Source organism: Oncorhynchus mykiss, chromosome 11 (genome assembly GCF_013265735.2).
Source record: "Oncorhynchus mykiss isolate Arlee chromosome 11, USDA_OmykA_1.1, whole genome shotgun sequence".
In the NCBI taxonomy this organism is placed as follows: Eukaryota; Metazoa; Chordata; class Actinopteri; order Salmoniformes; family Salmonidae; genus Oncorhynchus; species Oncorhynchus mykiss.
This window is the reverse complement of record NC_048575.1, coordinates 49842267-49865472: the sequence shown is the minus strand read 5'-3', so window position 1 is coordinate 49865472 and position 23206 is coordinate 49842267. Positions and strand designations below refer to the sequence as shown.

At 43.1% G+C, this 23206-nt stretch overlaps 1 protein-coding gene, 1 long non-coding RNA gene and 1 pseudogene across 2 annotated transcripts; all 3 read left to right on the top strand.

Moving 5' to 3' along the window:
- The first annotated feature begins 545 nt into the window (after positions 1-545).
- On the top strand, positions 546-1566 carry LOC118937452. Its single transcript, XR_005034800.1, has 3 exons — positions 546-674; positions 871-930; positions 1096-1566. It is a non-coding gene; the product is annotated as an uncharacterized LOC118937452 (long non-coding RNA).
- A 1898-nt stretch (positions 1567-3464) lies between these two features.
- LOC110535844 lies at positions 3465-6623 on the top strand (annotated as a pseudogene).
- A 10653-nt stretch (positions 6624-17276) lies between these two features.
- LOC110535843 (probable G-protein coupled receptor 21) lies at positions 17277-22750 on the top strand. Its single transcript, XM_021621163.2, has one exon. The coding sequence runs from the start codon at positions 18413-18415 to the stop codon at positions 19493-19495; it is 1083 nt and encodes a 360-aa protein (XP_021476838.1). The 5' UTR covers positions 17277-18412; the 3' UTR covers positions 19496-22750.
- Positions 22751-23206: the final 456 nt, after the last annotated feature.

The following is a 23206-nucleotide window of genomic DNA, read 5'->3' as shown; positions in this document are numbered from 1 at the left end:
ACAAAAAAATACAGTTTTATATCTTTATGTTTGAAGCCTGAAATGTGGCAAAAGGTCGCAAAGTTCAAGGGGGCTGAATACTTTCGCAAGGCATGTATTGTAGTGTGTAGGTTTACAAAAATTAAGTGCTATTTCTTTTTGCTGTTTACCTCTGGGTTGACACTGAGTTGGCTTTGAATTTTGTAGATTCATCCAGGGCTTCTACTTGCCAGTCCCAATGGAGCCAAGAACGTCGCAGCTCTCACCCTCCCATTACCTAAGTGAATGTCACGCCCTGGCCATAGAGAGGCTTTTTATTCTCTATTTTGGTTAGGCCAGGGTGTGCATTCTATGTCCTTTTTTCTATGTTTTGTATTTCTATGTCTTGGCCTGGTATGGTTCTCAATCAGGGACAGCTGTCTATCGTTGTCTCTGATTGAGAACCATACTTTGGTACCCTTTTCCCCCACCTGTTTTGTGGGAAGTTAACTTTGTAGTTGTTCAGAGCACATAGCCCAAAGCTTCACGGTTGTTTTTTTTGTTCCCAAAGTCTTGTTCCCCAAAACTCTGATTTCCTTGTCAATAGGATGGAGACGGAGCAAGACTTTGAGTTCCATGTCAATAGGATGGAGACGGAGCAAGACTTTGAGCAACAAGAGAAGCAGTCTCAAAGTGTGGATGCACAGAATCTGATGGTGAAATAGAAATTTATTTTGACATTTAATTTACACTGTAGATTTAGTCAGCATTTTTCACACAACCTAAAGCGATACAATTAGTTAATTCTACTCTTACAAGCAATGCCTGTAGAATTGTATTTTTGAAGTAGTCATACTGAGACAGTGGTTACTGCATAACTTCCAGCGTTTCAAACAAACTCTCTTGACACAGAAGGTTAAGCAAAATTGCTGATAAGGACACAAAGGATTGTGCCAACAAGGTAATGAACAGGTATGTCATATCTTGAGAATGGATCAAATAAGAAAGTCATTTTAAAGGTATCGTTAGTGACACAAACTGTCTGCAACAAAGACAGTACATACAAGAGCCTAATCTCCTCAGCAGTTTGAAAGTGCTCAATTCACAAAGTACATCCTATGTGTGCTTGACTTTCAGGCTCTTTACCAATGGCCTGATGTCCTTGTTCAACTTCAACGGCCATTGCGCAAAGCGGGGATTAGGAAACACAACTGTGTACTCTGTTGTCAACGATACCTACAAACATGTCATTATTCTGTAGTATATTTTGCATTAATAACTGGGTGGTTTGAGCCTTGAAAGCTGATTGGCTAACAGCCATGGTATAGTTAAGCAATAATACAGGAGAGCCCATGTGTTATGATGACATTTTTATCATGGCTGTGAGTGTCATATCCAAACAAGCAAAGTCCTCTGGGTTTTGTGGTACCGTAACCACAAAATACATGGTTACAGTCTGTATCCAGGCATGCTGAGTTGCGCTGTGCATAAGTAAAGCCTTTACTACACCCTCCCATTGCTTAGAGGGTCACTAAGGTCGCACAATCAAAATAACATGCTCTGTCTGTTTTAATAGACTAGATTCTTATTTTGTCTTATAAACTTGTCACGCCCTGATCTGTTTCACCTGTCCTTGTGCTTGTCTCCACCCCCCTCCAGGTGTCACCCATATTCCACATTATCCCCTGTGTATTTTTACCTGTGTTTTCTGTCTGTCTGTGGCCAGTTTGTCTTGTTTGTCCAAGCCTACCAACGTTTTGTCTCAGCTCTTGTTTTTCCCGAGTCTCTCTTTATCACGTCCTCCTGTTTTTTTACTTTTGCCTGTCCCGACCCTGTACCCGCACGCCTGACCACTGCCTGTCTCTGACCCTGAGCCTGCCTGCCGTCCTGTACCTTTGCTCCACCTCTGGATTACCGACCTCTGCCTGACCTGAGCCTGCCTGCTGTCCTGTACCTTGGCCTCTGCTCTGGATTATCGACCCCTGCCTGCCTTGACCTGTCGTTTGCCTGTCCCTGTGGTTACAATAAACATTGTTACTTCACACAGTCTGCACTTGGGTCTTCCCTTGATTCCTGATAGTACGAACTGGCCATTACTGACCCAGTAGACTTGGACCAGCTCCGCAACGCCATCTCCTCCAAAGGAGCCCTCATTGGTAGACACGAGGAGATGCTTTGTGGTCTGATGGAAGGGTTCCAGGACGTGGCCAAACTTCATGACCTAGCATTGGATGCTTTGCGGGAGTGATTCCGTGGGTTGCCTACTAGGCAGCCTACCACCGCGGTAACCTCCCAGCCCCTCAGTAACTCGGCTGGTAGCAGCACGGTCACCCCAGTTTCCCGGGAACCCCGCTTACCTCCCCCGGAGTGCTACAATGGAGATTCCAGAACCTGCCGGGCCTTAATATCCCAGTGCTCCCTCGTTTTCGAGCTGCAGCCTTCTTTCCCCTCGGACCACTCGAAGATGGCGTACATTATTACGCTGATGTCCGGGAGGGCACTCGCCTGAGCCACGGCAGTGTGGGAGCAACAATCTGTCGTCTGCTTCATTCTGGAGGCATTTGTAGCGGATTAAAGGCGGGGGTAAAGGACGAGCTTGCAGCACAGGAACTACCGATGGATCTCGACTCACTCATCGGCTTAACCATCCAGCTCCATTGACGGTTTCGGGAACGTAGGAGGGAGAAGAGGTCTGATTGCAGTCACTCAAGGATCCCACTTTGCATCTGATGAACTCCAGAAGTCCTCAAGAGGATTCGAGCTTACCCGAGTTCCTTCAAGAGCCTCCGAAGACTGCCGAGGCCGGGTCACAGTCTCGTTACCCATCACGTCACAAAAGCCACAGCCCTTGCAGAGCAAGGGGAACAACTACTTCAGGTCTCAGAGCGAGTGACTTCACCGATTGAAACGCTATTAGCACGCACCACCGCTAACTAGCTAGCCATTTCACATCGGTCACTTCACCCCCACCTACAGTCGTGGCCAAAAGTTTTTAGAAACGTCATGTAATGAGTAGTGTGATTGTTAATGGAAAATAATTAGACTATTTTTTGGTTACTGCATCCATGTGTATAGGCTACAAGTACATTGAAATTATGATCTTTGCAAGTCTTTAAAACAAGCCCTAAAAAATGTATTGTGGGTGTCTTTTCAACGACATGAAACATACGTATTTTCGACATATGTCTTTTCAACTTTAACTTTCAACCAAAACCGAAGGTATTTTAACCGTCGGGCAAAATCGTATTTTCAACGTCTTTTTAACGACAGTTTGCTGGGTGGGATACCGGAGACGCGTTGGTTGGGAATTTTGGGGAGGAGGTGAGTCAGGCAGTGCGTCCCTTCTCAGAGCCGCGAGGCTATGTCACAATGGGACGTCGGACTCTCCGGCATCATCGTATGTGGACTATGATATAGCTTTAGGTCCTTGGGACCACTCACTCACAGTTAGTCTGACCACTAGCTGTAATGGCTCTCTACCGCTTTAAAAAAGGCATCCCTCTCTAGACCGCTCTAGTTGAGAGAGTGGCGCCCCTCCCTACTCTTCCGCACTGTTTTTCAAGACGACTCTATATTGAAAAGTAGATCCATCTAAATCGATTTTACTGGGAGATAGCCAGATTTCGTGGAGGGATTTTCCTATTGGCAATAGACGATAGTTGAATATTTTCTCTAGCGCTGAAATGTTGTAATGCCGTTGTCTTTACATTCGGCAAACAGTGGTGAAATATGGCCACTGTTTTAGAGCAGCATCCAGATTCACTTGAAGAAAATGAACACCGACTAGACATTTGATTTTGCTCGGTCGTTTCTCTAAACAATGAATGACGTTTTACTGTGTTTGTTAGATTTTACTCCAAAGGGACTAACATTTTTTGTTAATGTTCATCAAACATTAGTTTGTCTTCCAACGAATTGGCTATCGAAGGGTCGCGCGTTAACCAGGCTATATATCCTCTTCACAGCAGCCTAATAACAATCCTCATATTACCACGTGAGATTGGAGATTTTGATATTGTTTTAGTACCTGCTATGTTGGATTTTTCATATTGATCTCTTATAATTACAGCATTATTGTTCAATTATCTGTTTTGTAATATGTTATGTCATGAGCTCATATTTATTTTGTCAAGTTTGGGACTGCTTTATTGCACCCTCGACAACCACTGTGATTATTATTATTTGACCCTGCTGGTCAACATCTTGGCCATGTTCTGTTATAGTCTCCACCTGGCACAGCCAGAAGAGGACTGGCCACCCCTCATAGCCTGGTTCCTCTCTAGGTTTCTTCCTAGGTTCTGGCCTCTCTAGAGAGTTTTTCGTAGGCACCTTGCTGCTACACCTGCATTGCTTGCTGTTGGGGTTTTAGGATGGGTTTCTGTACAACACTGAGATATCAGCTGATGTACGAAGGATTTTATAAATAAATTTGATTTGATTTGACTATGAGTTTTGAGTAATTGTGCACTTCTTCACGTGATACTGCATTGCTCAGAAATCCAAATAAAAGTTGTACTCCTCATGCTTTTATAATGTCTTATGAGCATGTATGACATATTCAACTGTCTCAAACTGGCTGTTATTAAGTCAGGATCATTCAGATAATAATACCATATAAGGGGGTCATATGCTTATGACAAGTCATAAAATGCATTTAAACTGCAGCATCTTCCATATACCTGTTATCAAATGTATTGCCATTGTATCTGCTCTCTTCCACCAGGCCTGCAGGCAGCTGCAGTAAGCCACCATGTCCATGGCCCAGCAGCAGAACCAGGTGATCCTCCAGTTCCACTTCGGAACCTTCGGAGACTCCATGCTGCAGAAGATGAACCTGCTCCGCCACCAGACCAGATTCTGTGATGTCACTGTGCGCATCAATGACCTGGAGGTGCGTGTCCATCAATCACCTGTGTTTTTGCACTTTTTAAGCATTCTATGCTGCTTTTACTGTTTACCATGTTTTTTAAAAATCTATTTAGGTTATTATTGTATTATGCACATGACCTTGAGTTGCAGTCTCTGTATGAATTGTGCTATACAAATAAAGTTTTTCTATCAATATTATAATTAGGTCCCAGGTCACAAGGTGGTGTTGGCAGCCGGATCTCCCTTCCTCCGGGACCAGTTCTTTCTGCAAGACTCATCCACGAGGGAGGTCCAGATCTCCATGATCCAGGAGGCGGAGGTAGGCCATCAGCTGCTCCTGTCCTGCTACACGGGAACCCTGGAGCTGCCTGAGATAGAGCTGGTCAACTACCTAACTGTGGCCAGCTTCCTCCAGATGGGCCACGTAGTGGAGCAGTGCACCCAGGCTCTCAAGAAGTTCATCCAGCCGCACCCCTGCCAGGTGAAACAGCAGCCTCGGGAGGAGGAAGAAGATGGAGAGACTCTCAGAGCCTCTCGTGCCCAGAGACTGCAGGAGCTGCCCCAAGCACAGGTAGTGCATTGTGAGGTGGAGGAGGATGATGAAGACGATGATGATGATGTGACAATTCAGCTGATGACCCCTCCCCAGAGGCAGAAGCGAGACAGGAGTGAGGGCGAGGAGAGCCCCATCACCATCGTAAAGGTGGAGTCCGTGTGTGAGCGGGTGTCTGAGATGTCTGAACGCCCCTCTACCTCCACCGCAGTGCGCTTCCCGACCAGCCCCCCATTGTCGATACACTCCCCCGAGCCCCAGCACTCCCTCATCAACTCCACAGTGGACACCTGGGCTAGAGAAATGACCATGCCACCCATGCCAGGATACCCACTCAGCCCCCTTCCACTGCCCACCTCAGCCACAGGGAGACCCAATCTGGGGGGGCACCTACGAAACTCAGACAAATCCCTTCAGTGGTACCACCAGTGCCCGCGTGTTCCGCCAGTTCGAGAACTACGCCAACCACCTCAAGATGCACAAGCTGTTCATGTGCCTGCTGTGTGGCAAGATGTTCACCCAGAAGGGTAACCTGCACCGTCACATGCGGGTCCACGCTGGCATCAAGCCCTTCCAATGCAAGATCTGTGGCAAGACCTTCACTCAGAAATGCTCTCTACTGGACCACCTGAACTTACACAGCGGAGACAAGCCCCATCGCTGTAACTACTGCGACATGGTGTTTGCACACAAGCCCGTGCTCCGCAAACACCTCAAACAAATCCATGGCAAGAACAGCTTTGACAACGCCAACGAGAGGAGCCAACTACACAACGGGATTCTGGACTTTGAGTATGGGCGTCTGCAGGACTGTAGCATGGACAATAAGCCTGTTCTGGTGGGTGACTCTCTGTAGCACTGTATCGCTTTACATTTCTGCTCACAAATCAATAGCTGCGTAGTAGTGTTAGCTGAATTGTAAACCACACTGTAAAGTACTTGAAGGTATAACACTGAATATTAGAAGAAGAGTTACTGTAAAATGAGTACCAAAAATATGAACTGAAATGATTTGTCCTCATAAGTATTGTTTTGGCTAAGGAAGCCTACAGTAGAACCAAAGTGATGATAGTGTGTCTGTAGAACATGTTTTTATTGTCAATGATGCCTCTTTTGGAAATGGGGTAGACGATATACACTACTGTTCAAAAGTTTGGGGTCACTTAGATATGTCCTTGTTTTTGAAAGAAAAGCAAAAAATGTTTGTCCATTTAAAATAACATCAAATTGATCAGAAATACAGTGTAGACATTGTAAATGTTGTAAATGACTATTGTAGCTGGAAACGGCGGATATTTAATGGAATATCTACAGTTGAAGTTGGAAGTTTAAATACACCTTAGCCAAATACATTTCAACTCAAGTGTTTCACAATTCCTGATATTTAATCCTAGTATAAGTCCCTGTTTTTATGGTGGATTTGGAGCAGTGGCTTCTTCCTTGCTGAGCGGCCTGTCAAGTTATGTTGATATAGGACTCATTTTACTGTGGACATAGATACTTTTGTACCTGTTTCCTCCAGCAAGGTCCTTTGCTGTTGTTCTGAGATTGGTTTGCACTTCTCACACCAAAGTACGTTCATCTCTAGGAGACAGAACACATTTCCTTTCTGAGCGGTATGATGGCTGCGCGGTCCCAATAGTCATACTATTGTTTGTACAGATGAACGTGGTACCTTCAGGCGTTTGGAAATTGCTCCCAAGAATGAACCAGACTTGTGGAGGTCTTGGCTGATTTATTTTGATTTTCCCATGATGTCAAGCAAAGATGCACTGAGTTTGACAGTAGGCCTTGAAATACATCCACAGGTACACCTCCAATTGATCAGAAGCTTCTAAAGCCATGACATAATTTTCTGGAATTTTCCAAGCTGTTTAAAGGCACAGTCAACTTAGCATCTGTAAACCTCTGACCCACTGGAATTGTGATACAGTGACTAATTTAAATAATCTGCCTGTAAACAATTGTTGGAAAAATTACTTGTGTCATGCACAAAGTAGATGTCCTAACCGACTTGCCAAAACGATAGTTTGTTAACAAGAAATTTGTGGAGTGGTTGAATAAAACGTTTTAATGACTCCAACCTAAGTGTATGTAAACTTCGGACTTCAACTGTACATAGGCGTACAGAGGCCCATTATCATCAACCATCCCTCCTGTGTTCCAATGGCACGTTGTGTTATCTAATCCAAGTTTATCATTTTAAAAGTTTAATTGATCATTAGAAACCCTTTTGCAATTATGTTTGCACAGCCAAAAACTGTTGTCATGCTTAAGGAAGCAATAAAACTGTCCTTCTTTAGACTAGTTGAGTACCTGGAGCATCAGCATTTGTGGGTTCGATTACAGGCTCAAAATGGCCAGAAACAAAGGACTTTCTTTTTTTTGACGTCATTGGTCAAGCATGATGGAGGCAATGTGATGGTCTGGTGGTGCTTTGGTGGTGGTAAAGTGGGGGATTTGTACAGGGTAAAAGCGATCTTGAAGAAGGAAGGCCATCACTCCATTTTGCAACGCCATGCCATACCCTGTGGATGATGCTTAATTGGAGACAATTTCTTCCTACAACAGGACAATGACCCAAAGCACACCTCAAAACTATACAATAACTATTTAGGGAAGAAGCAGTCAGCTGGTATTCTGTCTATAATGGAGTGGCCAGCACAGTCACCGGATCTCAACCCTATTGAGCTTTTGTGGGACCAGCTTGACCTTATAGTACGTAAGAAGTGCCCATCAAGCCAATCCAATTTGTGGGAGGTGCTTCAGGAAGCATGGGGTGAAATCTCTTCAGATTACCTCAACAAATTGACAACTAGAATGCCAAAGGTCTGCAAGGCTGTAATTGCTGCAAATGGAGGATTCTTTGACGAAAGCAAAGTTTGAAGGACACAATTATTATTTCAATTAAAAATCATTATTTATAACCTTGTCAACGTCTTGACTATATTTCCTATTCAAACAAGGACTTTTCTAAGTGACCCCAAACTTTTGAACGGCAGTGTACGCTTGAATATTGTATAAGGACATGACATGTGGGTGAGGATAATGAGTATGTTGTGGTCCTACTGTGACACACAGTATCAGAGGATCAGATTCCCAACAGGATAACAATAAGTCCCACTTTACTTTAAAAGAGAATCAACGGGATCTTAAGCACTTACAAATGTGTAATGTATATTGTACGAATTGGAATTCATAACATATCGTACGAATTGCAGGAGGTAACATATCATACCAAATGGATGACGTTGAACACAATTACTGAACGCACTACTTTCAAAACTACTGGCTGAAATTATACAAAACCTTTATAACGCATTTTAAGTGACACTAAAAGCTGATCTATTTGCTATGTTTTTACATTGGTAGGTACAGGATAATTACAGTGTGTGCACACATTAGTACTTAGTGTGGCCTGTTTGGGCCAACTGTCAATTTAAGTTTATTTGCTAGTCTAATTGATAGCCTATAAAGTCCAAATAGGAATAGTTTTAAGTACTATGTAACAATGTGTATCTATACTGTAATAACACTGTACCAGCCAATGTCACCACCATGTAAATACTGGTATATGTTTTTCAGCACAATGGAACAAATCAAGTCAGGCTTAAACCTCAAAAGCATTAGCTCGCTTTCTACAGTAGATGGAGCCATTGTATACCTTGTCATCACACAGCATGATGAGTTGTCATTTAAACCCTCCAAACTCTAGCTGGCCATTGTTGTGGGTGTATCACTGGGGTTACAGTACTGTCATTGGAACATGATTTAGACCACTCCCAATGGCACAGCATCAGGGTTATTATAATGTAGTAAATGAATGGACTCACAATGTTGACACTATTTTTCTCTGCTCCATTTAGATAGCAATATCCCTTATTGTACTTCATACCATGCATTATGAATAGATGTATTCACTGTGTAACACATATCTCTGTTTTATTTACATAGATCTGAGATTAAGGGACCTCATCAGTTGATTGATTACTTGACCAGTGATTACAAATAACCTACAGGCTTCCAGCCGCCCATCTTATTATACCATGTTGATGTGATTTCTGAGACATTAAACACATCACCAGTCATGGCAAAGATGTACAATTCTGAGCATGCCTGCACAGAGTTTTGTATGTGAATCTGGAACCCGTTTGTGCATAGATTCATGGTTTATGGGGCAACTGGCGTATCTTCCCGATCCTAGCCCAATCACTCAGGCAGACAGGTCCTGCTTGGCTGACGCTCTGCAGTGCCACTGTGTAGCCAGTCGCAATCCTAACTCTTGGTTCACCTACACTTACTGCACAAGCTCTATGTGCCTGTCATCGATGTCTATATATATATATATACAGTGCCTTGCGAAAGTATTCGGCCCCCTTGAACTTTGCGACCTTTTGCCACATTTCAGGCTTCAAACATAAAGATATAAGACTATATTTTTTTGTGATGAATCAACAACAAGTGGGACACAATCATGAAGTGGAACGACATTTATTGGATATTTCAAACTTTTTTAACAAATCAAAAATCCAATCAAAATTATTCAGCCCCTTTACTTTCAGTGCAGCAAACTCTCTCCAGAAGTTCAGTGAGGATCTCTGAATGATCCAATGTTGACCTAAATGACTAATGATGATAAATACAATCCACCTGTGTGTAATCAAGTCTCCGTATAAATGCACCTGCACTGTGATAGTCTCAGAGGTCCGTTAAAAGCGCAGAGAGCATCATGAAGAACAAGGAACACACCAGGCAGGTCCGAGATACTGTTGTGAAGAAGTTTAAAGCCGGATTTGGATACAAAAATATTTCCCATGCTTTAAACATCCCAAGGAGCACTGTGCAAGCGATAATATTGAAATGGAAGGAGTATCAGACCACTGCAAATCTACCAAGACCTGGCCGTCCCTATAAACTTTCAGCTCATACAAGGAGAAGACTGATCAGAGATGCAGCCAAGAGGCCCATGATCACTCTGGATGAACTGCAGAGATCTACAGCTGAGGTGGGAGACTCTGTCCATAGGACAACAATCAGTCGTATATTGCACAAATCTGGCCTTCATGGAAGAGTGGCAAGAAGAAAGCCATTTCTTAAAGATATCCCTAAAAAGTGTTGTTTAAAGTTTGCCACAAGCCACCTGGGAGACACACCAAACATGTGGAAGAAGGTGCTCTGGTCAGATGAAACCAAAATTGAACTTTTTGGCAACAATGCAAAACGTTATGTTTGGCGTAAAAGCAACACAGCTCATCATCATGGTTTGGGCCTGCTTTTCTTCAGCAGGGACAGGGAAGATGGTTAAAATTGATGGGAAGATGGATGGAGCCAAATACAGGACCATTCTGGAAGAAAACCTGATGGAGTCTGCAAAAGACCTGAGACTGGGACGGAGATTTGTCTTCCAACAAGACAATGACCAATACATAAAGCAAAATCTACAATGGAATGGTTCAAAAATAAACATATCCAGGTGTTAGATGGTAAAAACAGCTTGAAAGCCATAGCAACACCAGAGAAACTGAGCAGAAGGGAGTGGTGATTCAAAAATAAGTAATCGAACTGATTGAAAGTAAGGTGATATCGGTGAACAAATGCCGTGGTCAATGCTACGACTGCGCCAGTGCAGTGAGTGGAGCTTACTCGGGTGATCAAAAGCTCATATCAGACGGAGAGCCTATTGCTTCGTTCTTAGGTAGTTCATTATGAGTTTTAGTTTAGAAAACGTTCTCTGCGCATTAGCGACTTGCAGGGATGGTAAAAACAGCTTGAAAGCCATAGCAACAACAGAGAAACTGAGCAGAAGGGAGTGGTGATTCAAATATCAAATTCAGCAGTTCTGCAACATCTTTAATTGAGCCTTTCATTCTACAAAATGTCCGGCCTCAACACGTTACTTAAAGATAACTGTATAGGAAGCTCTGGGACAGGTCGTCTGGATACTGGACAGCCAATAAATTGGCAGATGCAAATAGATTATTATATTTAGCGGACAACAGTTCTTGAGGGCTCAAACAAAAAAACGCGGTTTATGATGTTATTCATACATTGTAAACCGGTGTTTGAGTTGTGGTTGCAATATCAACAGTGCTTTATATCTGGCATATATTGGCATGCATCATTCAAGACTACGTTTAAATTGTGTGCAGCACAATGGACATATAAGGCACAATGTCTTAGGGGGACTTCAGAAGATCAGCAGAGGCCATCAGAGGCAGCTGTCTATCGTTGTCTCTGATTGGGAATCATACTTAGTTATTTTCTGTTTAGTCTCTGTTACCTGACAGAACTGTTCGCTTTCGTTTTGTTACTTTGTTCGAGTGTTTTTTGATAATAAAAGAATAATGAAAACTTTTCACGCTGTGCTTTTTCACGCTGCATCCTGAGCTAAGAAAGTAATAGTAAGTGTTTATTGTGTAGTAAGCTGTTAGTAACCCATGTGCCTCACCCTAGTAATGTGGTCCCTTTCCCCCTCATAACGTAGCCTACTGTTCTGACTTGGTGGTGCACATGTAGCCTATTGCCTGTTTGAGAGAAACGTAATCATTGAATATTGTAATAGCTTCCATTGTCTGCTTATATGCCCCCTTTATTTATCCTACGGTTCTGACTTGGTGTACAGGGAGAATACTGTAAGAATGGCCCATGTTCTGAATTCTGCCGCTGTACATTTCAAAAGTGCTGAAAAAGTAGTTATATTGACTATGTACATCCTAGCTCGCTCAGTAATGTCCTCCAAACATAACGATGGTCATTATGTCTAAACAGTTCTATTTTTGCTTCATCAGACCAGAGGAGATTTTCCCAAAAAGTACCATCTTTGTCCCCATGTGCAGTTGCAAACCGTAATCTGGTTTTCTTATGGCGGTTTTGGAGCAGTGGCTTCTTCCTTGCTGAGCGGCCTTTCAGGTTGTGTCGATATAGAACTCGTTTTACTGTGGATATAGATACTTTTGCACCTGTTTCATTCAGCATCTTCACAAGGTCATTTGCTGTTGTTCTGGGATTGATTTGCACTTTTCACACCAAAGTACGTTCATCTCTAGGAGACAGAACGCGTCCCCTTCCTGAGCGGTATGACGGCTGCGTGGTCCCATGGTGTTTATACTTGCGTACTATTGTTTGTACAGATGGACGTGGTTTCCCATGATGTCAAGCAAAGAGGCACTGAGTTTGACAGCAGGCCTTGAAATACATCCACAGATACACCTACAATTGACTCAAATGATGTCAATTAGCCAATCAGAAGCGTCTTAAGCCATGACACAATTTTCTGGAATTTTCCAATCTGTTTAAAGGCACAGTCAACTTAGTGTATGTAAACTTCTGACCCACTGGAATTGTAATACAGTGAATTATAAGTGAAATAATCTGTCTGTAAACAATTGTTGTAAAAAATTAATTGTGTCATGCACAAAGTAGATGTCCTAACTGACTTGCCAAAACGATTGTTTGTTAACAAGCAATTTGTGGAGTGGTTTAAAAACTAGTTTTAATGACTCCAACCTAAGTGTATGTAAACTTCCGACTTCAACTCTATGTACCCTTGCACATATGTGCCCTTATAGTATCCCTGCACATTGTTAATATGGTATTGGCACTGACCCTGTATATACAGTAGTTTACGTACTTTCTTGTGCTCTTCTTATTTCTTTCTCTCGTGTGTTTTGTTCTAACATTTTTTTCTTACTTTATTTTATAGCACTACCTACGGGTATTGAATATTGCATTGTTGGGAAAGAGCTAGCAAGAAAGGCATTTCACTGTACATGACAATAAAACTTGAAACCTACCAGCCTTGGGACATACTCTTCTATACACACAGAATCCCTCAGTCTCTTTATCTCTCTATTTCTTTTCATTCGTTCCATCTCTCTTTGTCTTTCGCCCGTTCACATACATACATTATGCTAATTGAAGAAACCATTCATGGGGAACTTAGAGATATTTCCACTAATCTCTTATCTATCGTCAGGCAAAGCCACGGGTACAGAGGCTGGGAGGGATTGGTAAATCCCCACAGCCAGCTCTGCTAAAATACGACTTCCATGTCCCACTCCTATTACTCTCACTCATTGTTCTTAATCAGAACCTTGAGATGAATTAAAAATGCTCTGGAATTTAATTAAAAGGACAAAACAAATAACCCTTGTCTGCCAGCTATGGCATTTAGTGCAGCTTACTGCAGGGTTCCAGCAACTCTGTGTGTGTGTGTGTGTGTGTGTGTGTGTGTGTGTGTGTGTGTGTGTGTGTGTGTGTGTGTGTGTGTGTGTGTGTGTGTGTGTGTGTGTGTGTGTGTGTGTGTGTGTGTGTGTGTGTGTGTGTGTGTGTGTGTGTGTGTGTGTGTGTGTGTGTGCAGTATAAATACAGTATGTTTGTGTCCTGCCTCAGACAAGTCACAGAGCTTAGATCTTGGTAAGAAGCTGTTTGGGGAATTCTGAGTTAAAATTCCCTATGCTGAAAGACTGTTTATGTCATAGGAAGTAATCTAATCTAAAGCATACCTTTCTTTCACTCTAGCATAATGGACATGGATCCTTTTCAAATCAAATTGTATTGGTCACATACAGATATTTAGCAGATGTTATTGCGGGTGTAGCGAAATGCTTGTATTCCAAGCTCCAACAGTGCAGTAGATGAGTTCTGTTATGCATGATCAAAAATGATTTTTGGGCATCCATGTACAGTGGCAAGAAAAAGTAAGTGAACCCTTTGGTATTACATGGATTTCTGCATACATTGGTCATAAAATTTGATCTGATCTTCATCTAAGTTACAACAATAGACAAACATAGTGTGCTTGAACCAATAACACACACATTTGGTATTTTTCTTGTCTATATTGAAACATTCAAACAGCGTAGGTTGGAAAAAGTATGTGAACCCCTAAAAGCTAATTGGAGTCACGAGTCAGCTAACCTGGAGTCCAGTCAATGAGACGAGATTGGAGATGTTGGTTAGAGCTGACTTGCCCTATTAAAAAACACTCACAAAATTTGAGTTTGCTATTCACAAGAGGCATTGCCTTATGTGAACCATGCCTCGAACGAACAAGATCTCTGAAGAATTGTTGACTTGCATAAAGCTGGAAAGGGTTACAAAAGTATCTCTAAAAGCCTTGATGTTCATCAGTCCACGGTAAGACAAATTGGCTATAAATGCAGAAAGTTCAGCACTGTTTCTACTCTCCCTAGGAGTGGCCGTCCTGCAAAGATGACTGCAAGAGCACAGCAAAGAATGCCTAGTGAGGTTAAGAAGAATCCTAGAGTGTCAGCTAAAACCTCTGGAACATGCTAACATCTCTGTTGACGAGTCTACGATGCATAAAACACTAAACCAGAATGGTGTTCATGGGAGGACACCATGGAACAAGCCACTGCTGTCCAAAAAAACCCATTGCTGCACATCTGAAGTTTGCAAAAGTGCACCTGGATGTTACACAGCACTACTGGCAAAATATTCTGTGGAAGATGAAACTACAGTTCAGTTGTTTGGAAGGAACACACAACACTACTTGTGGGGGGGTAAAAAGGCACAGCACACCAACATCAAAACCGCATCCCAACTATAAACTATGGTGGAGGGAGCATCATGGTTTGGGGCTGCTTTTCTACCTCACGGCTCTGGACAGCTTGCTATCATCGATGGAAAAATGAATTCCCCACTTGATCAATACATTTTGCAGGAGAATGTAAGGCTATCTGTCCGCCAAATGAAGCCCAACAGAAGTTGGGTGATGCAGCAGGACAACGACCCAAAACACAGAAGTAAATCAACAACAGAATTGCTTCAACAGAAGAAAATACGCCTTCTGGAGTGGCCCAGGCATGACGTCAAGAGAGCAGTTCACACCAGACACCCCAAGAATATTGCTGAACTGAAACAGTTTTGTAAAGAGGAATAGTCCAAAATTCTTCCTGACCGTTGTGCATGTCAGATTCGCAACTACAGAAAACATTTGGTTGAGGTTATTGCTGCCAAAGGAGGGTCAACCAGTTATTAAATCCAAGGGTTCACATAACCCCCCCCTGTCGCCATTTGAACAAGATCCATTAACCTGCCCCTAAAATATGTATTCTGTCCACTGTTACGAGAATGTCCCGGAAATTTGTTCCCTCGTCCCACATTTTGCTACTCAACATGTTAACACTATATTTTTACATGTGAGGAGAATGAATAGCCTTATTTCAACACTACAATTTTGCAATTCCACAACTGAAAGTGTGATTTTCACATGTGAAACAGCTAATTTCACGTGAGGTGAAAACATGTAATTCTCCTCAGTTGTAAAGGTGGTGTTAACCCTATAGACTAGAGTCTAAGCCAGCATACATATGCTAACATATGGAATTGTTTTAAGATGGTCATACCGAGGGTCATTTAGCTATTTGATTTTGATTTTGATTTTAAGACCCCTTAAGTTGTAAAAAAATAAATAATGATGTTGGGATGAAACATTGAATTTGACATTACAGTTATTAGCCATTTGAAACGCATTGAATAACAGATGCACTACATGGAACAACAGATACTGTAGTCCAAAAAACAATAGAAAGGAAGTTTGCTCTGAAGTGTCTGTCCTATTTCTGAGAGATAGAAGAAAGACCAGGAAACTATTTATCCCCTTATTTTAGGCACTGAACGATCTCCCTATATATACATACTTAACAAAAATATAAATGCAACAATTTCAATTACTTTACAGAGTTACATTCCATATAAGGAAATCAGTCAATTGAAATAAATTCAATAGTCCCTAATCTTTGGATTTGCCCCATGGCAGCCATGGGTGGGCATGGGAGGGAGTAGGCCCACCCACTTGGGAGCCAGGCCCACCCACTGCGGAGCCAGGCCCAGTTTTTCTCCACAAAGGCCTTTATTACAGACATAAATATTTCAGTTTCATCAGCTGTCCAGGTGGCTGGTCTCAGTCGATCCCCCCAGGTGAAGAAGATGTGTGTGGAGGTCCCGGGCTGTCATGGTTACACGTGGTCTGCGGTTGTGAGGCTGGTTGGATGTACTGCCAAATTTTATAAAACGACATTGGAGGCGGTTTATGGTAGAGAAATAGACATTACATTCTCTGGCACCAGCTCCCTTGAAACTTGAGACATCTATGGCTTTGTGTTGTGTGAAAAAACTGCACATTTTAGAGTGGCCTTTTTTTGTCCCCAGCACAAGGTGCACCTGTGTAATGATCATGCTGTTTAATCAGCTTCTTCATATGCCACACCTGTCAGGTGGATGGATTATCTTGGCAAAGGGGAAATCCTCACTAACAGGGATGTAAACAAATTTGTGCACAAAATTAGTGAGAAACACACTTTATGTGCGTGTGGAAAATTTCTGTGATATTTTATTTTAGTTCATGAGACATTGGACCAACACTTTACAAGTTGCATATTTTTGTTCAGTGTACTTCCATAATTTTTTAAAACTGGTACCGGGACCCTTCAGACAGTCTTGTGCAACAAACTGAAGTTGGCAGAAGAGGCTGTACCAACTTCAGACTAGCCTTGTGGGCGTCCTAGAGAAAACGCATCTTTCGATAGAGCTGGACATAATACTTTATAGACCAAATTGTTTGGACGCCTACGGAAGACTCATTTTCGGGATAACTCATGGTCTGACAAACACCGCTATAGCTCTGCGATATCGGCGGATGTGGTGGATTTAAACGCAGCCCTAAATTCTAAATGTAATACATGTGAAAATATGGTTTCACGTTTAAAATTTAAGATCAACATTCAAAAACAACTATTTCACATGTGAAAATGCAATTTTCACATTTAAAATGCAAATTTGACATGTGTTTTTTTGTAAGAGTCTACCCGGCTACTCACTGGCTGGGTTCACAGACAGGGAGGAGCTCTTCCTCTCTGGCTGTTGTTGCGGCAGGCATAGTGAAGGAAAAAGACAAAGAGTGAGCACGCGCAAGAGAGAGAGAGAATTAGGGGGAGGAGAGGACAGTACCATTGCTGCATCAGTGCCACAGCAGAGTGGAGCAGTAAACAACTCGTGTCCTCCCTATTCTTCTACTCTAAACACGCAATGGCTCAGCCTCACAAGAGGTTTGGAATCAGAGACTGGAGCTCCTAGAGACGTATCCGTCACAACTGGATGCTCTACTATCCTCCTATCCTCTTACTCTCTTGTCTGTGGATGCTGTGGGATTTTGGATATTGAATACGTTTTTCTTTGCATCTCTCCTACTAGGCTCGGCTGCTGCTGCAGCTACTTTTAGAGGTTTGTGACACTGTTTTGATTGGAATGTGTTTCTGGCTGCTGGCGACAGTTTTTGTCCGTGAAATCTCTCTCTATACTGGTTGTATTTTCACAGAGGAGTTATAGATCTAGACTTTTTGATGGCCTCCGGGACTCCTTGAACTCCACCTGCTGGTATTGTACAGGGCATGTACAGAAGTTGCCGTCCAGAGATTGTGTTTGTGTGCAAGCTCAGCTTTTCTCACCTCTGCAGCTTATTGGGAAGGAGAGAAGAATAGAGGTGGAACCGACACAAGTAGTGAGACAGACTCTACTGCAGCCCCTGTGTACTGTACACACCAGAGCCTGCATGTGCTAGGTTAGCCCACCAGAAGGCTGGCGAGTACCAACACAAGACTCAAGCACGTACACACACACAGAGACACACACACTCATAAACAGCAACATCCTCTGCTGTAAGAGGATGACGTTTGCTGTAATACTGCATTGCACTCTGGGGCCAGAAAAGTGAAAGAAGAGACGACTGGAAGAGGATCAGAAGAGAAGAGGAGGGGAAGAAAACTACAATCTGGTAGCAGCTCACTTCCATGGGGAAACGGAAGTAGAAGAGCACGGATTGATGAACTGACCGAAAGAGATAACGAGCACAGCTAAACTGACAGTCTGTCTAAAGAGAGATAACTGACGGACTGTTTAAAGACCGAAAGAGATAACGACCAATGTGATAGAGCACAGCTAAACTGACAGTCTGTCTAAAGAGAGATAACTGACGGACTGTTTAAAGAGAGAGATAAAGACCGTAGTGAGATGAGAGCAGAACTGAACATGAACTCTTCCTCGTCCGATGTGAACCAAAGCAGCTCTCCTTTCTGCCTGCTGGGCCTGGGCTACTCCCATACCCTCAACACTTGCGTGCTGGAGGCGGCCGTCATTCTCTTTCTCACCATCCTCATCATCAGCGGCAACCTGATGGTGATCTTCGTGTTCCACTGTGCTCCGCTGCTCCACCACCACACTACCAGCCACTTCATCCAGACCATGGCCTATGCAGACCTCCTGGTGGGGGTGAGCTGCCTGGTGCCCTCCCTGTCCCTGCTCCACTACCTCAAGGGGTTGGACGAGGAGCTCACCTGTCAGGTGTTCGGCTACCTGGTGTCTGTGCTGAAGAGCGTGTCCATGGTGTCTCTTGCTTGTATTAGTATTGACCGCTACATCGCCGTCACACAGCCGTTCTCCTACGCCACACTCGTCACACCATGCCGCCTGCGCGTCTGCATTTGCCTCATCTGGCTCTACTCCGCCCTCATTTTCCTGCCCTCCTTCTTTGGCTGGGGGAAGCCCGGCTACCATGGGGACATATTTCGCTGGTGTGCGACCTCGTGGCAGACCGATCCGGGCTTTAGCTCGTTCATCGCGGCTGTGCTGTATGCTCCAGCCACCCTCACTGTGTGTTTCACCTATGGGAGTATTTTCCGTATCTGCCGTCAGCACACCAGGGAGATCACCCAGCGCCACGCACGCTTCGGCCCCCAGGGGAACGAGAGGGGCGAGCGTGGCGAAGGGTGCCCGGATAAACGCTATGCCATGGTGCTGTTCCGAATCACCAGTGTGTTCTACGTGCTCTGGATGCCCTACATCCTTTACTTCCTGCTGGAGAGCGCCGGACTCTACCGCCACCTGGTGGCCTCATTCCTCACCACATGGCTAGCCATCAGCAACAGCTTCTGCAACTGCCTCATCTATAGTCTCTCCAACAGCGTGTTCCGGAAGGGCCTGGGCCGCCTGTTCAGGCAACTCTGCTCCCCCTGTCAGGGACTGGGATGCTGCATGGAGGGGAAGAAGGGTCCCGCTCTACCCAGGCCGCGCCCAGCCCCAGCCTGCCATGTGTAACAATCTCCTACAGACACTGTCTAGTTGGTTAGCTACCCACTGGGCACAGATGTCAGTTCAACATCTATTCCATATTGGTTCAAAGTCATTTCATTTAAATGACGTGGAAACAATGTTGATTCAACCTGTTGTGCCCAGTGGGTACAGTAAGCTTTGGCCTTGGCTTCAGCCCCTGGTGAGTGCAGTGTATTACTACTACATTGCATGTGACAGGTTGTATTTCTACAGTAGTAGTACATAGAGCTCCCTATGGCCAGGTCAGAGGGGTGGTTTGCAGGCAGGAGCTGGAGGGGTCTTCTTCTGGAGTGTTCTCCCAAGCGGGGCTGCCGATTTCTGGCTGGGTGGATCACCACCACGTGTGGAGGAGAAGGTTTGTGGTTGTATATATGGATATCAGAATGGAGCTGAGGAGAAAAAAAAGGCACACAGTTCTCTGTGGGTTTTTGAAGAGGATCAACTCCAATCTTACAGCTTTGGTGCCGAGTTTAGGTGTGCCTGTGAACCTAATATCTTCCCAATGCAAAAAGAGGACAATATCAGCACAACACGACTTGTACTGCGTAAACCACTGTAGTGCAAAAAAGTTATTTCAACATCGATTCAAGACTGTTGATGCAAAAAAGTATTTTAGAAACATAAAAGCACTTCAAATATACTGTTTTTCTTCTCTTATATTGCGACAAATAGTTTACATTTTGTAGCAGTCAGATAATGTGATGATGATATTGTGCGCTACAGTAGGCTGTAGCATACAGAGAGGACGAGTGGTGTGAAAAGGACTGGGAACAGTTGGTTTCCTAGAAAAAAATACTTGAGGTTTATTCCGTAGCTTGTTTGTGTTTTATGCAAGGGATTCTTCTCTTTTGAAGTTGGGTGTTAGAAGTGAGAGCCAAGAATGTTTATGAAGTGTTGAGTTTCATACAGGAATGTTGATGTATGCATTAGCCGATTTTTGCAAGATGGCATTCTGGTTTATCATGGACCACCAATTCATTCTGAATTCTCAGCAAGGAGACAAGTTGATTTATTTGAGTATTTTATTCTCTGTCCATGTTTCCTGAGGTCGAACATCAGTTGTTAGTTTACCCTCAACTAGGTTTATGTGCAAATATATGCAAATATATGTAGGATAGGAGACAAAGACCTTGGACAGTGTACACTTCACTGAAACATCAATACAATAAAGGTTTCAGAGGTGATTGTGCTGTATGTGCAGGAGTCTTCTTATATGACGAGCCTATACGTACACAGTCACAGACAATCAGTCCCCCACACACACAGTAGAGCAAGTAAGGAGAATACGAGATGGGTCTGCACTGCAGCACTCTGCATTCTTATTCCCAAGGACAGCATGATGGCCTCTGTACTATAGTGTGTACACAGGTCTTGTATACAACATTTGTATGTTTTTTTGTTGTTTGAAAGATCTGTTCAAGAATATTGGTTAACTGGTGACTGTTGATATCCCAGGATAATATAGAATAATCTTTTTTTTTTTTTTACAGTATTATTTTTCAGAAATTGTCTATGCATGATGGTATTTCAGCCAGTGAGAGGTGGGTGAGATGATCAATACTCATTTTTAGGAGGATGCCACTGAAAGCAGTTATTTTTTCGGCTATAGCCTACACAATTTCCTTAACATTATAACCATTGAAGATGGTGTGTAAATAGCATATTATATTTCCTTTAGGTCATATTCTAGTTTTCAGAAATTCCACCTTTCTGGGAAAGACCTTAGTAGTTCAAGAGAACAGATATATTTTTGTATGCGTCTCTATGTCAGAAACTTTTTAAAGAGTGTGAATTTATTCAGATGTAGGAATATTTTGAGAGGTTTTTCTTCACACTGTTTTTCCTCCGAGGGGCTGCTTGTAAAGGGCTTGTTTCCCTCACCAGTCTCCACATGCTGCTGTCTGTCTGTGCAATAGACGTTTCTGTCCCCTCCCAACTCTTCTCAAGACAATGAAAACATACCAGCAGTGCTATTACAAAAGGGCTTTCGTCGTTATCTGACACAAGCCCGTTGGTCAACTGAATTATGTACATGTGGTATTTGATATCTACCGGTATCTGATTGAAGAGTAGTTGTCCTTTATTTGGCCCACATGACTCTTCTAGAATGTGAGAGGGAAGTGTGTGTTCTGTTGCGCTCACATGACTATAAACGAGAGTCTTGGTTTTATTTGGAGATAACATGAAAGCCCTTCAATGGGAGAGTGCAGTACTCAATGTACTTTATCTTTGATGTAGATAGTTTGATGTAGCACGGGGGGGGGAGGGGTCTGGTCACAGTGTATGCTGCCATGAGAGAAGTATCATGTTTTGTAATTGTCCTAAGACGTTACCAGCATGTTGCAAGTCTCTTTGAATTGCTGAAGATACTGTATGTATGAAATCGCAAAGGTTAATGTTGAGGATGACCTTGTATATTGATTTCCAAATGACTCCTCCTAAATTGTGCATTATGGTATACTGTATGTCCTCCTCTCAAATTGTGTTGAGCACATTCCTTAACGCACCACAATCAGTACATGATATAGTTCAAGATCTCACTCACGTGGGCTCCTTTAGGCTTTGATGTTGTAAAACAAAACATGTTGTGTCAAAGAGCATGTTTTTTCCTGTGGGAAAATGGTTGCTGTTGTCAGAATCAGACCAGAATCAAAAGCTACAGCGGTGATCTCAGGGGACGTGGTGTTTCACAGAGACCAGACCCGCAGTGCCAAATCTGGACCAGTATTTGGGAGGAGGGGTCGGGTGGGGGTTGAGGATTGGGGGGGGTTGTAATGTATTTAGATTGGAACAGCGAGACTCTCCCTTGGCGTCGCTCCCCCCTCAGTCCAACATTGACCAACACCACCATCTCAACTGTCTTTCGCATTCTGACAAGTGATTTATGATGAATCATTCTGAGGAGTACCGATGCAAGATAACTTCATGAAACATACAATGTTTCCTGGGGTTGTGTTTTTAATGAACATGTAACTGAACCACTAGTTCATTATACATTCATTGAAAAGAGACTTTCGCTTAGCTGCCACCATTAGAACCACCACAACTGATGTTAAATTGTACATTTTAACTAAAATATAAGGTGGGGAAAATACTGGTTTCCGAATGTGAAAAGCAATCTCAGCTCTTCAACAAATATTCTGTACCTCACGTGATGATAAGTACTGTATGTATTTGCTGACAATTGCTGGTGACCACTCTGATTCTGATTGTATCCTGCAACCAATGATTAAATCTGAAGTTACCTACTGTACTGGAGTGTATACAATTTATTTTTATAGCATTAGTTAATCGCTTTTCTTAAATCTACACCCTATAACCCTATAACCCCCAGCAGTTCCACTGCTTTTTTCCCATGCTTCCTCTCTAATCAGTGACTGATTTATACATGGGAAACCAGGTGGGTACAATGAATTATCACATAGAACAGAAAACCAGCAGTAGTCCGGACCACAAGGATAGGATTTGAATACCCCTGCCCTATAACATCACTGGATCAAGTTTGACCAAATTTTCCTCCATGGTCTTAGTCTCACTGTCACACAGGCACAACATAAAATATACTCCCTAAAATATACTCCCTGAAGAGTATTTACTCCAAACAATTGTTTGTTAATTTCTGATTAGGGGAGCATTTCAGTTTGAGTGAAGCTTTAAAGCTGCAATTTGGAACTTTTGGGCGACTTGACCAAATGC